This window comes from Leopardus geoffroyi, chromosome E1 (assembly GCF_018350155.1).
Source record: "Leopardus geoffroyi isolate Oge1 chromosome E1, O.geoffroyi_Oge1_pat1.0, whole genome shotgun sequence".
In the NCBI taxonomy this organism is placed as follows: Eukaryota; Metazoa; Chordata; class Mammalia; order Carnivora; family Felidae; genus Leopardus; species Leopardus geoffroyi.
Window position 1 is genome coordinate 14,638,696 of NC_059330.1, and position 15,500 is coordinate 14,654,195.

The following is a 15,500-nucleotide window of genomic DNA, read 5'->3' on the forward strand; positions in this document are numbered from 1 at the left end:
TATTTCTTTCCTGTCAGCAAGGACATGTAAGTTTCCTGTCTGCCTTGTCATCAGCTTTGGAACACTTTTCTCCTACATCCCTTCATGCATGCAATGGTCTGTAAGCTTCTGCCCCCGTTCATTATCCCAGCACCCTCCTTCCCTCTGTCCTAATCAGATGGGTCTGGTTAATTTTGCCCTTATGACAAGACAGCCTTTTCCTCATCCTCACAGTTATTCCTGTGGGACGTAAAACCTCTCTGATCATGGTCTCCCTCTCTTTTCCCTTCCTTCTCTGTCCCCCTCTAACTGTACCCTTTGTAAGCCAGTTCCTCTGAGGTCACTGAGGAAGGGCAGTCTGTGCCATTTGCCACTATAGGAGTCTCTTTTTCCTCGGTAAGCAGAGTTCCCTTGAGAGACCCCTTCCCTTCCTCTGCTGAAAGCCATATTGGCGGCTTCTCTGCCTGAACTCAGGCATAATGGGGCAGGGAACAATGGCATGTGTGCAGCGTCCTGGCTAGACAAAGGGAAGTTAACTCTTAGCCAGAGAGAGCAGACAGTTGAGGAAGCTTCCCCCGAAAAGAAGAGAGAAGGCAAGGAAAGACAAAATTCTGTGGCAGGGAGGTACTCCCTGAGAACTCAGGCAGAAATCAGCATCTCCTCCCTAAGCCTGATCTTTCTACTGAGAACCAAATTATTGTTCTTTCTCTTCTCTGCCTTCACGTCTTGCTCCAAGACCAAGAGCTGCCAGATGAACAACACACGCTGTTGCTTGCACAGTAAAAGTGTCTCAGGGTAATGGATTCGTGGAGCCTTGGGGTGCCAGGTGGAAGGAGACGACTTTGATTTCCTTTTTCTTGTCCCCATGCTCCCTGGTGGACTTGCCTCTTTACAGTACGTCCAGAGTTCAAGACTGTGTACTACAGAGAACTTGGGGACACTCATATGTAGGTCTTAAGTTGGCACCCAGCAGTGACTAGTTTCCCATATCCATTCATTTCATCAACTGATCGGCTAAGGTCTTGCCCCTACTGTGTCCAGAGAAATGAAATTAATCTGAAGGTTATAACTCCTTTTAAGACGGGTACGCTGAGAAATGTTAAATTTCATTACCTTTATTCTTGCCTATGGCTTAGCCAAGCATCCGTTTGGTTTGTGTTCATCTGAACGCAGCCTCATCAGAACTGTTTGTTTTGTCCTGGGGTTGGGCCTTTGGGTTGCTTCTGAGCGGGGTTGGGGGTGGGAGGCATCCCTTAGTGAAAAGGACTTGAACTTAAGTCCTCTTTCCCAAAAGTACCATTTCCTTCTAAGAGACTACAAAGTATAATGAACACAGACTTTGGAATAACACGAATCTGGGTTCAAATCCCAGCTTCACCACTTACTAGATGTTCGTTTCCTCTGAGCTTCAGTTTCCTCTTCCTCTTTCTGTCTCAAAGGATTACTGTGATAGTCAAATGAAATAACATAATGCCTGGCAACCAGCAGTTACCAGTTCATCTCCACCACAGCTTTCCCAGTACAATGGGATATTTCAGCCACTGGGAAGCTGTGGGCAGTGAAAATTGCAGAGGAAGTAAAATGCTGACTTGTTCTACGTGTTGCTACCCTGAACCTCCCTGATGGGTTTCTTGCATGCTCATGAGTTTTTTGCTTCTAGAATGTGCCCTGCCCCGAGTTTGTATTCTGATCTCCAGAGACCACTTCTTACCTCTTTGCCCCTTGACTTTTCTTAAAGGGCCCTTCTTGGCTTTGGATCTGGCGAGAAGTTAGCCAGAAAGCTTGCCCTCCGCCTCCCATGGGGAGGCTCATAGTTTTGGCTCATACCCTCCAAGTGGCCTGGAGAGAGCTACAGGGTGTCGGAGATGGCCATGGGAAAGAAATGGCTCACAAAAAGATGACGGTGTGTGAGCCAGCAGCTCCCCACTGCCTGCTGGAGCAAAAGCTCAGTGAGGCCGCCGACAAGAGTCTTCAGAACACTAAACAGGTGATTAAAACATCAGTATGAGTCTTTCCAAACTTCACAGAAAGCCAAAAACTTAGTTTGGACACCAACAGAAATTTTCCGCTCTGGAGCTTTATAAACTGGTCTGCTGTTTCTTCCTCTGCTCTGTGGCCAGAGGGGAGCTCTGTGCTAATGATTCCATAAAACCCTCCAAGTCTTCCTGAGTGCCTTATCATATGAGAAGAGCCGATACCACCTTTTTCCATCATGAGTTGTCTGTAGCCTCTCACTGTTAGTTCAGATTCTGAAGCTTCAGCCCTTCTGAGAAGGCCAAGCCCAACTCTTGGCACTGACCCCTGTGACAGAGCTGAACTCCAGCATCAAGGTCAGTGGCAGAACTGTCTTTCCTCTCCTCCTTTCCAAGATGACTGCCCAGAATCATAGAAACGTTTAAGAATGGAAAGAGACCTTCAGAATCATCTGCATTTTGCAAACAAGGTTCAGTAAGTTAGCCAAGATCACATGAGTTAGGAAAGCATGAAGTGAACTTTCCTCTAGACCCTGCTCTCCCCAGACTCATGCCATGTCAGCCGCCTGTGGGAAGAGTGCCTCACCCAAAGGAGGTCAGTCTTCAAGCAGTGAGCGTCAAGAGACTGCCCGCTTTGAGTTTCTGTACGAAATCAGACTTTTCCCCTTGCGGGGATTGTGAGAATCTCTGCCTGAAGCACAGGTAAACCTTCTTGGTTCATAGAGAGCTGCGGGCAGTTGGAACACTGGTTACGAGCAGAGGCACAGGGGTGGGTGCGGAGCAAATAGGGGATGCGGATTAAAGAGTACACTTACCATGAGGAGCCCTGAATAACATACACGGTATTGTTGAATTACTGTACTATACACCTAAACTAATGTAACACTGTGTGTTAACTATAGGGTAATTAAAATTAAAACCTTGATTACAAAAAAAGAGCAGAGGCACATTTTAGCTCCTCCATTTACTAGTTGTATAGCCTTGAGCAAGTTACTTCTCTGTGCCTTGGTTTCCTCGTCTGTAAAATTGAGATGATGACAGCACCTGCTTCATGGGGCCGTGGGGATTAGAGGAGCTGTGTATGGACCGTATCTGGCACGGTGCCTGGCATGTAGCAGCCGTTCACTAAGCGTTAGCTGTAGCTGTCAGGGTGAAGGAAGCACGCAGCGGATTTTGTTGTTATGGCTAAAGCCCTGTGGCATAAAGCTGTCCCGGGAAGTGGCTCTGGTGAGGTGGCATGAACACAAGGCTAGGAACTCCTTTCATCTGGCTTCACATCTCATTTAATTTACTCAAGTTTCAGTTTCTTCTTCTCTATAATCAGTACCTGAATGTAATAGTAGCTGCTTCAGAGTCACCTGGCTGGCTCAGTCGGAGGAGCACGCAGCTCTTGATCCTGGGGTTGTGAGTGTAGAGATTACTTGAAAGTAGAACCTTTAAATAATAACAATAACAACAACAACAACTGCTTCCGGGACACCTGGAGGCTCGGTCGGTTAAGCATCCAACTCGACTCTGGCTCAGGTCATGATCTCATGGTCCATGGGGACTTCCTGTAGTCTTCCACCCTTTAAAGCACTGACTCTCAAACTTCAGTGTTCGCTTATTTAGAGTACACATTCCGAGCCCCTATCCCTAGAAACACTAATTTGGTGCAAAGTGGAATCCAGGAGTATGCATTTTTAACAGACTCACTATGTGATTTTGATGCAGGTGGTTGTTTTGTTTTTGGGTTTTTTTTTTTTTAAATGTTTATTTTTGAGAGAGAGAGACAGAGCAAGAGCTGGGGAGGGGCAGAGAGAGGGAGACACAGGATCCGAAGCACGTTCTAGGCTCCGGGCTATCAGCACAGAGCCCAACACAGGGCTCGAACCCACAAACTGCAGGATCATGACCTGAGCTTGTCAGACCCTTAACCGACTGAGCCACCCAGGCGCCCAAGATACAGGTGGTTTTTCAAAACGCTTTTAGTGTTGGGTGCCCAGGTGGCTCAGTTGATTAAGGGTCTGACCACCTCAGGTCATGATCTCACAGTTCATGAGTTCAAGTCTCACATCAAGTGAGCTCTAGCCCTGCTTTGGGTGAGCCCCACTTCTCCCTCTTTCTCTCACTTTCCCTCTCTTTCTCTGACCCTCACTCACTTGCGCGCTCTCTCTCTGTCTCTCAAAAAAAATGCTTTTTAGTGTTTAGAGGTATAGAAAAGGGAACTGATATTTATTGAATTTCTTCTGCATCCCAGACATTTACCTTACTTACACCTTATCTCAAACTATGGATGGACTTTAGTTAGTTAGCTTTAGTTAGCCAAGCTTGAGGCATGGGCCACATGTAAGATTCAGGACTCTGGGTATAGAATCTGAAAATACAACTTAAAGTGGGTTTCTACCTCAGCCCTAATCTCAGAATTTCTGTGTGCCATATTTTTAATATGCCATGAGGATTCTTGAGATATGGCTGCAGTTTTTTTTCTCAGAGCACCACATTGGTGCTTTGAAGAACTTAGGTCTTACCCCTTGCTGAGGTGTGTTACACCCTGTCCAGGAGCAACAGCCTCTAGTTAAGACAAGGCAAAACGTGCCCAGAGCTTGGCTTGTTGTGGTATCTTATTTCAAACCCAAAACTCAGTAGGCAACCTGTCAAAAGAGAGTACTTGTGTTTTATTGAGCCCAAACCTCCACGGGGAGCACTATCCAAAGCAGAGAGTAGCATCTCTGAGTTTATCCAGGGTGTCTGTGTTGCACAACACAGAGTATGATTCACATACTGTACAGTGTGGCTGTCTCCCCTCTGTGATCATGTCATCCACACTATCCACGTACTCAGTGTGTGTTAGATGCTACAGATAGATTTTTCTTTAAATACGTGTGTGTGTGTGTGTGTGTGTGTGTGTGTGTGTGTATACAAATTATGGTGCCTACCTTCAAGAATCTTATTTAGGGGAGAAAACAGGACAGACTGATGGGAGAAAGATACTGAGAAGCATTAACAAATCAACAGATCAGATTTGTAGATGTCATGAATTTAAGAGGGAACACATTCTCAGGTGACAAATGTAGGATCCAAATAAAACTTGATAGGTTACAATGAAAGAAGTAAATAACAAGATGAAATCAAGTAGGAATAAAGGTAGAATCCTACCTTATCCAAAAAGTCAGCTGCACATAGCAAGTAGCACGCAGCACAATCGTAAGTAAACGGGGTTTTTTTTATAGCATGGGGAGGCCTCAGTGAAGGAATGTTTAAAAGGGAACAATGGAGGGCTTGCACTTAGTGGGGGGAGAGATTATTTAGCCATTTATGTGGAAACACTTTGGGGATTTGTTGATTAAAAAGCTCACAATGTGTTTTGGCCTCAATTCATAGGACGGAGGTATCCAGAATGGAACAAGGAGGAGATGTTCCGTCTGTTCTCAGCTGCCGGCTCACACGTGGGCACTCGCTCTCAGGGACACATTAGTCTCAGTGAAAGTCTTGGTGAAAGAATAAGCAGGATGTTGAGACAGTTGAAGTGAGGAGCAGTTGAAGGAAGTGGGGCTGTTCAGCCTAGGGAAGGTATAATACAATCGACTTCAAACCATCCGAGGCCAGTCAGGTAGAAGCAGAATTTGGGGGTTTTTATGTGGCCCCCAGGAACAGAATTAGAAGCACCAGGAGGCAAATTTGGGCTTAGAAGAGATAGACGTTTCTACCAATTAGAAAAGTCCAAAAATGGAATGGGCTCCCTGGTAGAAAATGAACCCCCTTGTAGAGTCAAAATAGTAACAGACCTCTCATACAGCGTGGTCAATACTGGAAGATAACAGGCAAAACAAAGAAATCCATTAAGTAGGTAACAATAAAAATTACTCCCACATTTCTTAAGCATTTGATGGTTTTAAATCCACAGTCTTGAATCCTCCCCACTTGAAATATTCAGGAAAGGGTTGGATCACTGGGAGATGATATGGAGGAGGTTCCGGTTGTGGCAGCGTGGCTCTGAAAGACAGGCGACTCTTCGTGGAAGCAGTACACATGCTGAGGGCTGCTAGTGAGGTCAGAGAAGGTGAATGAAGTGTTGGCCTAGGCTACAGGTGCTGAAGGGACCACCTGTGGACTTGGGAGAGTTAGCGTAGGTTGCTGTGGAATCCCTCTCTAGTTGAAAGTTCTGTGAGGTCAAGGATGGCGTCTGCCTTGTTCTCCCTTATGTGCCCAAAATGTCTAACACATAGTAGAGCCTTAGGAAAAATTTGTGGGCGGTGGGCTGGCACATTGAGTAAGACTTCTTAAGAAAGACTTTGTATCAAACATAAAGGAAGACGAGGGAATGAACTGATTGAATAACAGCAAAGCCTCAGAGGTGCAAAAGGGAGCCAACAGCATGTGGGGGGATATCAAACAGGGTTGCCTGGGGCCTTGAATTGAGGATTAGGGAATAATAGCAAGAAGGGAGAGTGGTGATACACAGTGGGGAGGGGACGGTGGGTGGCAGAGGGCTCAGACAAGTCAGGGAAAGCGTTAAGAGAGATCGGGATTTCATCTAGTAGTGAGGCTGAGCCCAAGGGAATTAATTCTCCATCCTGACTTCCCGAGGACCCGTCACCTAAAAGGGATAAAGGAGCGCTGTGCCAGGTCTCCTGGGGCTGTTTCTTCCTCCTCCTTGAGGGAAGAGGAATGAGGATTCTGCCACCCTGCGTGCTACAGGTCATAAGGCCAGGGTGGCGGATTTCTCTCTTAGGACAGAGGCAGAGAGTCTTGCATATACCTGATCTGAATGTGACCCGCCACCCACTGGAGCCACCGGGGACTTTGTTTTCTACTGAATCCTCAGGGCCTGGAACAGTGCCTAATGCACACAGTAGGCATTTAGAAAATATTTGTTGAATTGACTGTTGACTAAGTGTGTCGAGTGCTGCAGATATCTCAGAGAGGGTATTCTCCCCCACACACGTAAAATAAAACTAGGAACAAATTTGGTGAAGGAACCTGAACACAAACCTAAAGGGTGGTCTCCTGATCCTGGCCATCTGGAAGCAAATAAGAATGTAGCTCAGCGTAACTGGAGCCCAAGATAAGTGCTCCTAGCCCAGAACTAACTGGCAATGTAGAAACAGACTGCATGCGGGTATTTGCAGACTGAGACAGACATGAGGACTTTCATCCCCAGGGGCTGAGCTTGTAGCCTCCCCTGCTGGTTCAGTAAGTGAGGGCCCCAGCGCCTGTGTTCCAGGTTTCAGACCAGCTGAAGCCAGCCAGACCTGAAAGGCTTGTGTTGGCAGTGCCAGTATCCGCCCCTGACTCCTGCCGATGTGGGTGGCTGCTCTCAGAGCACTCTGCAGGGGAAGCGGATTGGACTGCAGCCCAAGCTACTGCTGCCTATAGTTTGCTCTCTGCAACGGGCTCATGTTGAGAATGCACCTTGCTCGTACAGCCGGAGCTCAGAGCTCTAGAAAAGAATAGTTTCTTTCCACGAGGGAACCGTTCGAGAAGAGCAAGCTGTACTTTACACAGGAAAATCCAGACTCCTCTCTCTGGCTTTGTTCAGAATTCCAAGCTCAGGAAATTCAGGTGGGTAGAAAATGCCACATTGGGGATTTTCTCATCATTTCTTTTGTATTGAGGAACCTGGAGCAAGGATCCAGCTGGGTCTCATTTAAGGAGGATAGTGCTAAAAAGACAAAGCCACCACACAACCCCAGTATGAAGTAGCCAGATGGACAAGGCAGTCTTGATATTCAGTATGGGATTTTAGTTCTGTTGTGTGCATTAATGGCTTGTTTATCCTAAAGCCCAGGTCCTTGAGGCCTCTCTAGAGTCCCACAGAATGCGTGTCTGTGGTTAGGCCTAAGAATCTCTGTGGAGATTAGGAGGAGGGACAGCTAGAGAGAGGCCAGGCCTTGCTTCCACCAAGTGGCCTACCCAGCAGCCTGGATCCAGCACCTTAGTTCTGAGTAAGATATTCCAGCAGCCTCAACAGCCAGGTGAACATTCCAGAGGAGTGCCAGCCCCATGTTTCCTTCTTCATTACCTCTGAGTCTGGCTTCCACGCATGTCTGAGCAGAGTGAGGCAGCAAGGAAGAAGGAAAAAGAACAGCCATTCATTAATTGAGTACTTGGCCCGGGCACCTTGCTGAATGTTTGATAATGCATTATCTCTTTTAAACCTCAGAACAACTTGAGCAAACAGAGGCTCAGAGATGCTAAGTAACTTGTCTGTAGACACACAGCTAGGAAGTCGTAGTTAAGACAAGTCTCTCAAGTCTCTCTGACTGTGAAGCCCAGGCTCTTGATCAACCCCATTTATTGCCTCAACTTGCCTCTTTCCAGAATGGACCCATTGTTTCTACTGTACTTACCTTCTCAGTGCCAGGGTATGCTCCACAATTCTGTTCCCTCGACTCTCCCTCCAGGGTGAACTTAATCTGCCTCCCAGTAGACAGGTACCTGCACCTTTTGGAATATACAGTAAGACTATTAGGGTAGCCTCTTCCCTGTCCCTGAAGTCTTCTACCTAACCATTTTCCAGTTCCCACCCATCCCTCTCTAGGAGACTTCAGGGCAGTGCAGGGGTGCAAGTGCATGTACGCACACACACACACACACACACACACACACACACACACAGTGGAGGTGGGTGTGGCGAGTGGCTGCCATACCACTCTGAACAGGCATCTGCGTGTTGTCAGCTGATGGGTAGCGCCCCCCATTGCCTCCACTGTGAAAAAAACACAGCTGTTGGGACCAGACATGTGGAATGGGGTGACTGCTATGGGCTGGTCGACGATGTTAACATCTCATTTTGTGATTCATTGACCTCTCAACTAACACAGACTAACCATATAGGACTAAGGAGTGCTGGGTCTGGACATTGGGATCGAAAGTGACTGCAGGAGAGGCCTGCATTTAGCTGCGTTGCATAGAAATGGGGCCCCGCTGCAGCAGGGATAGGGAAATGGTGAAGTGCTGAGTGACTCCCTTGACAGTGTGCCCAGGGGTTTTCAGGTTATGTGTCTAGCACAGGGACCCATGCCTCTTCTTCCTCTGCCCTCTTTGTCATTCAGCACCTGCACAGGTTCTTCCTTTCTTTCCCCTCTGACCCGCCACCATCTCTCATAGTCCAGTACCAATTCACTCTGATTTCAGGTAGGCTGCGAATGTCTGTCTCCCCATCATAAGCTACTCCCTGTGTCTTCAGAGTGAATGTGCATCCTTATGGCCAGCTCCCTCCTGCCTCTGGAGTCCGCTCCCTGCCTGGAAACCCCTCCCTCTAGGAATGTGAATGAACCACTTCCTCTGTCCTCCCAGCTCCAGAGGATTCCCTGTGTCTGAACTTTCATTGGCAGGCCTCTTTGTAGGCTGACCCACCCTTGGCCACTACAGAATTGTCCTTCCCACCCTGTAGTCTCCTGTGAGGGTGAGTCGTGAATAACCAGAGGTTCCCAGTTTGTGAAAACGCTTTAGTCTGACTTTAGCTTCTTGTAGCCAATCTGTAGGCTTGGCTTATTAAAGATGATAATTAACCCATTGCTAATTGACCTCAGAAGCCAGCCAAACAGCCTATATTCACCAGCCTTGGTGGTGGATTTGCAGGCTATTTTAAGCTTTCTTAATAATCTCCGCAAGACTTCACTTTCTGTCTGCATCTTATTTGCTCTAAGGACATTCTGTAAAATTAACAAGCTATAAAATTTGATTGAAGGTTTCAACAAATGTGAGAATAATTGGCTCCATTTAGAGAAACAAGAAAAACAACCTGTAAACTTCAGTTTGTAGAGGAAAACCCATGTGATTTTTTCTCTTTAACCAGAGGAGCAGTAGCAAGCAGGACTTTTTAAGACCAGAAAAAAATAGAGAACTGGCTGATAGTACAGGTTTAAATTCTGGTTCCCCCAAACCAAGAGTTCAGAAAAAAGAAACTACAAAATCAAACCAGCCCCTGTTGTGCTTGTGCCTTCCAAGAGGCCCGTTTGGAGATAACAGGGACCCTAATAAAGATGGAGTGAGTGCCTTATTCCCTAGAACTTGCATCCAGAGGCCTGGTTCTCAGAGCTCGCTTGGCTACACTGGCGCAGGGAAGGGAGGAGTGTTCTCCCTTCTCTGTGGCAGCTCTGAGGTGTTGAGTCTTGCAACTCAGAGGACGTCAATCAGTCTGTGGTACCTGGTGCTCAGTTCCTTTTCTCTGTCTGTCGCCCTCCCCCACAGTCCATAAGACAGATCTCTTTTTCTGTTCCTTCCAGGGCATCTCTGCCCAGGCTGGGCTTGTCTCCTGCCAAGTGGCTGTAGAACACTCCATTCCTTGCTTATCAACCCCACCTTAAGGTACCCCAGACCAGTAGCTCGGTCTGCCTTCCCTCTTCTCTCTTGACCTGGAGGTTTCTTCCTGCTTTCCACAAGACCTAACTTTCCACATAGCTCCAAGCTCCACTTACCCCATGCATGCTCTCATTATACCTCTAAGGAACTGAGCCTGTGACAGGACAGACTCCTGTGTGGCCTTGCCACATCTTGCTTTCAGTCCTCCTTTCTGCTTGGTTCTTTGCGTGTGGACCTGATCCAGTGATAACCGGAGCCCTGAAGCTAGAGGTTTCAGTTCCCACTGGTGGGGCACGTTGCCTCAGATGGTTTTCAGGGGAACGGAAAGGGGTTTTCTCTGGGCGCCTTTCTTTTAGCTCTTCCCTGACCTAAAACCCCAGTTTTCTTTTCAAAGCTGACTAGAGTGATTTGTGTGAGACACTTTGTCCATCAGTGTTGGAGTTCCTGGTAATCTCCTACACAGTGAGTCTCCCTCCAGAAGGGCCAGAACTGCTACTGAGAAGGTGCTGGGTCCCAGGTTCCCTGGGGTAGTCCCTGGCCAGCAGCCCTTTTACTTACTCTAGCCTGTTAACAGCCCATGACGGAGGCCTCCCCTGCCCAGCTCTGTCTCCTCTAGAGAATCTAGAGTTTGCCCAGAGCTGCAATGTACAGGCCGCTTACATTCTGTGTTTTTCATTGATATAGAACGGAAAAATGTACTCATGAACAGAGCTGTTGTGAGGATTATGTCATAGACTTCAGCTGGACTCCTTCCTCTCCAAGCAGGGAGCCCAGCTTTAACCCCTGTCCTACCAGGAAGTCCTTCTTGGCCAGCCAAAGAGCATCTTGGACTTGGCTCTTTATGGGTGGTTCGAAGGGCTTCTTCCATCACGGTGTCCCTTATTAACCACATTTAAACTTTTTCCCCAACTCAAGTGCTGGAGTCTTTGTCTGGGAGAATATTCCCATAAGCCTCTTATAAACTACAGGACCAAGAGAACTGTGGTCCTCATTCTGCTGGGCTCATTCCTATGCTTTACCAGATAAGCCAGAAGGCTGGAGACAGAAGTTTCTCTATGCCCCTGGGCAAGCCCTAGACTTTCTCTCTCAGTTCCCACTATATAGCTAGAAGCCCATTTCTCACTCACTTTGGAAACCTAAGGAGACAGCACAACCTTGGCTGTCCTCCCTGCTAGTTGGATTGCAAAGGAGGGAGTTTGCAATTCCAAAAGGCTGGGTAGCTTGTCTCTCTGCAGACACCTAGAATTCTCTTTAGATCTTTTAGTGGCATCTCAGAGATCCCAGTGGATCGAAACCCTTTTGAGAATCAGCCAGGAGTGCCCTCGCCCTAGGGAAGGAACTAACTAACTGGCCATAGCAGACAAAATCCCCAAAGAAACCTTGTTCCTTCTAAACATTAGAGGGACAATCAAAAAAGGGGGTGGGGGGGACACGACACGCCTTTTTGCTTTTGTGTCTGTGTGAATGACAGTCCCCACTGATCCCCTAAGGATGTGCTGCAGGCAGACTCAGGATGTCTGCATCCTTGGGGCCCCCCTGCTGTGCCCTGGAAATCCCCATCTCAGGAGTCCCATGTCCATAATGTGCCCTTTCTCCCTCTTGGCCACTAATCACACTTTCTTCCTGAGCCTTTGAGCATGCCACCAAGCCCATGCTGTAAACAGCAGGAACTCTTCTCACTGCCTATCAGCGGGCACACACAGCCATGGACATGCTCTGCTCTTCTGGGCACATTTCTGCTGCATATTCAGCAAGAGTCCTGGCATACTTCTTACCATCCAGGTGATGCCAAGGACCATGGCAAGCTTTTCCTCTGTCTTCCTCTCACCCCTTAACCCCCACCTCCTCTCCATTCACTGGTAGCAGCCTCACACTGAAAAGGAAAGTCCTGGACCCATTACATAATTCTCCATAGTGCAAGCAGTAGCTGGGGCATAAGGTCAGAGGTCATAGTGGGGTCAGGTGGCTGACACACACTGTAACGACAAGGTGGTTAAAATTAGACCACAGAGAGGAAACTGGCAGTCTTGTGGAAATGCAGAAGTTTCCTCTGCAAGTGAGAGGCTGGGGATGCAGGGAGGCCACTGTGCGTGCTGCCTGCCAGGCCATTACTCACTGCAGCTCTGTTCTTTAATGCTTTTTAGCCCCTGCTTCTGTATTCCTAGCCTTTCTCATGACATGTTTGAACAAACACACGCAGTGGAACCTATGGCTACCTGCCCTGGCCCAAGTCCAGGACCTGGCACCCCAAGTTCAAGATGGCTGTCCTTTCCTAAGCTTTCTCTGGGTAGCTGAGCACCTGTTAAGTCAGCTTCTCAGGTGGAGGTGGTCGAGACTTAGCCTGAGATTCAGGCCTATAATGCTACCAGGGCCATTGGTGAGGGTGAGCAGGGGGCACTCATAGGCAGGGAAAATAGCAGGTTTGGCTGGGAGAGGCAGCAAAGGATAGAGTCACAGAGTTGGAGTCACAGCTGACTGGTGCGTGCTGCACTTGCCCTGGCCAGCCAGCTGGCACAGTAGCGCTCAGCTCCACAGTGTCCTAGAAGACTTGGATCACACCTGCCTCATGTTCCCCTGTGCCTGTCGGTCCTTACTGCGAGCCTCCTGTGTGCCCCACTTGCCCTTAGCACCCCCTGGTAGAGAAGCACAAAAAGTGCAAGATGTATCCCTTTGCTACCAGTGGGGTTATTGTCCAGGTGAGGGGCATATGCACCTGTAAAACAAGGAGCAAACAACCAAAGCCAGTCTCCAAGTTTGTACTTTACTATGTGATACAGACGTAGAGGTCCCTTTCGTGGTCTGGAATGGGAAAGCATGGTGGAGGGCACTCTCCAGGGGCTAAGGTTAGTGCTGATGAGGCAGTGATGGCCTTCACCAGTTTCCAAGCTCCAGATCAAGCACTTCCTTGGTACATGCCCTGCCAGTAAGGAGGAAAGGACCCCAGAGGCCAGAGATGAAGAGCAGGGCATGCGAGGGTTCCAGCAATGCAGACGGGTTTACAGGTGAGGACACACCTGTGTGGTCTCACAGGAGAAGGACCCCAGACAGAGTGACTACGGAAACTTCCTCTGAGACACTTACAAATTTGACGATTGCTCAAGATATTGAATTTCATTTCAGCTACATCAGCCCCAGTTTCTCTGACAGCACTGGCTTATGTGCTGATGTGGCCACATGGGAGCAGGATGGCGTGGACCCCTGGAGGAGCAGAGCTTTGGTGAAACACCCCCTACCTGCTTTGCCTGTCTCCCTTCTCCTGACAACAATTTCCTGCCTGGCCCCAGTCTCTTGAGCACGAGAAGCTCTTAGGTGGAGCAGGAACCTGTCAGGGGAAGCCTGAAGTGATCTAGCTGAAATGAAACAGCCAAGAAAGCCCTCATCATTCATTTTGCACTCAGGCTAGAAGGGCTCCTCTTGGGAACCGAGAGAGAGGGGAGCCGGGAGGAGAATGGAGTGGCCGTGAGGGTACCAGGAAGCTGTATTCTGTGAAAACCAGTGTTCTGTGCTCCCTCCTTCCTTCTATCAATTAAATGCTAAACTTAGAAGAATCTAGTGTATTCTTTTTTTATATCAGGACCTCAGTAGAAGAAAGGCAAAGCCCAGAGGGCCTTGATCGTGGGGTTGTCTGCTCCCCCAGAGATGACCTAAGAGAGGTAGTGGTGCTCTCTTCCTCCAGAGGACCTTGACCTCAACCCCCTTGCCCTGGCCCTCCTTCACAGTCTCACACACGCTCAAACTCCCGCTCGTTCACCCCACAGCCTTGTCGGGTAACTTTGACACACTTGTCACGTGCCCCTCTGCCAGCAAACAGTGCCTGTCATCTTCATCTTCCCTTTCAGAAAATGCTGTTTTGCTTCTCTCCCTCTCGCCCTGTAGGTTATTGCAGCCGACTGCAAAAGGGTCACAGTGCTGAAGTATTTTCTGGAAGCCCTTTGTGGACAAGAAGAGCCTCTGCTGGCATTCAAGGGTGGAAAATATGTGTCAGTGGCACCCGTCCCAGACACCATGGGAAAGGAAATGGGAAGCCAAGAGGGAAAACAACTGGAAGATGAGGTACTATGCGGGGAGAGCCCGCTGTGGCAGAGGGAAGGCTCCCCTCCCCGCCCCCAACCCTGCTCTGCCCATGGCTGCTGCTCTTACCCTGGTTATTTATAACCACTCACAGCAGTATGGATGTGGACGTGACCAGCCAACTTCTCAAGAGTGCACTCTGCTGGTGCCCCTTCCTGCCAGTCCCACCCCAGTGTCTCCATCTCACTCTGCTACGAGTTCCAGATGCTTCTTTTTAATGTTGCATTGGAGGAGAAGGGAGGGAAAGAAAGAGTTTAATAATGTGCAGCTCGGGAGGCTTAGGAAAGGGAGTTGGGGGTGGGGGGTGTTAGGGTTCAGGCTGAGGATCAAGTTTATAGATGTGTGGAGCTCAGCGCAGCACAGGCCTGAACTCCAGCCTCCAGCACACGTACAGGAAGAGCTGACATTGCTGGCCCCGTGTGGAAAATCACCCCCTCCCCCGGCCTACTCTCCCTCCCTCGCTCACTCGCTCCCTCCCTCCCTCCTGCACATCCTGATGTGATTAAGGAATTCTCCTCTTGTTTGTTTGCCCTTGGTTGTTCCTGTAGCCCTTGCTTCACTCCAGACCATGTGTATATGTGTGTGTGTATGCGCGTGCACACGAGACCGTGTACACACCCCTGTAAGCCCCACCACCGGTTGCCCTCCTGTCCACGTATGTGTCTTCTTGAGGGGGATTGTTGTCACAGGTCTGTGTGTGCTGGGTTTGTGTGTTAGTTGAAACAGAACTCTGCCGCCGGCTGCCCTGCTGGCTGTGGGTTCTGAGTAAATGTGAGTGTGTGGTGATGCCGGCACATGCATGCGTTTCCTATCGCTGCCAGCTGCCCTGCTGTCTGTCTGGGTGTGGGTAGCTCTGTCTGGGTGTATACACACACACAGCTCACTTATGCCTGAAGGTTGACTCTCCTTTTTTCCTCTGCAGCGTTAAAGACAGAGGAGACTTAGGTGGGAAGGAACGTGGGACTTCAAGAAGGGACGGAAGTGATTGTAGCCAGAGGCCAGGTCACCCGTAGGCCAACACAGTCATTTGGCCCACAGCAGTCTCAAGCGCCTGGTGGAGCAGGGTGGGGTGCAGGGATGAAATCAGCAACAGGCCAGGGAAGCCAGATGTCAGCTGGAAGCTGTCGTTTGTGATCTGAAGCAGTGATAGAGTGGCCACCTTTGGTTCAGAGTCTTTAGAGCAGCAGA

General features: G+C 48.9%; 1 protein-coding gene across 4 annotated transcripts in view; it reads left to right on the plus strand.

The window, feature by feature from the left end:
• The window catches only part of SMG6 (SMG6 nonsense mediated mRNA decay factor), a 229,780-nt gene that overhangs the window by 193,009 nt on the left and 21,271 nt on the right, over positions 1-15,500 (plus strand). For all 4 annotated transcript variants that reach the window (XM_045490409.1, XM_045490410.1, XM_045490411.1 and 1 more), the window contains one exon: positions 14,118-14,294. In XM_045490409.1, coding sequence (XP_045346365.1) covers positions 14,118-14,294 — 177 coding nt within the window. The remainder of the gene's footprint in view (positions 1-14,117; positions 14,295-15,500) is intronic.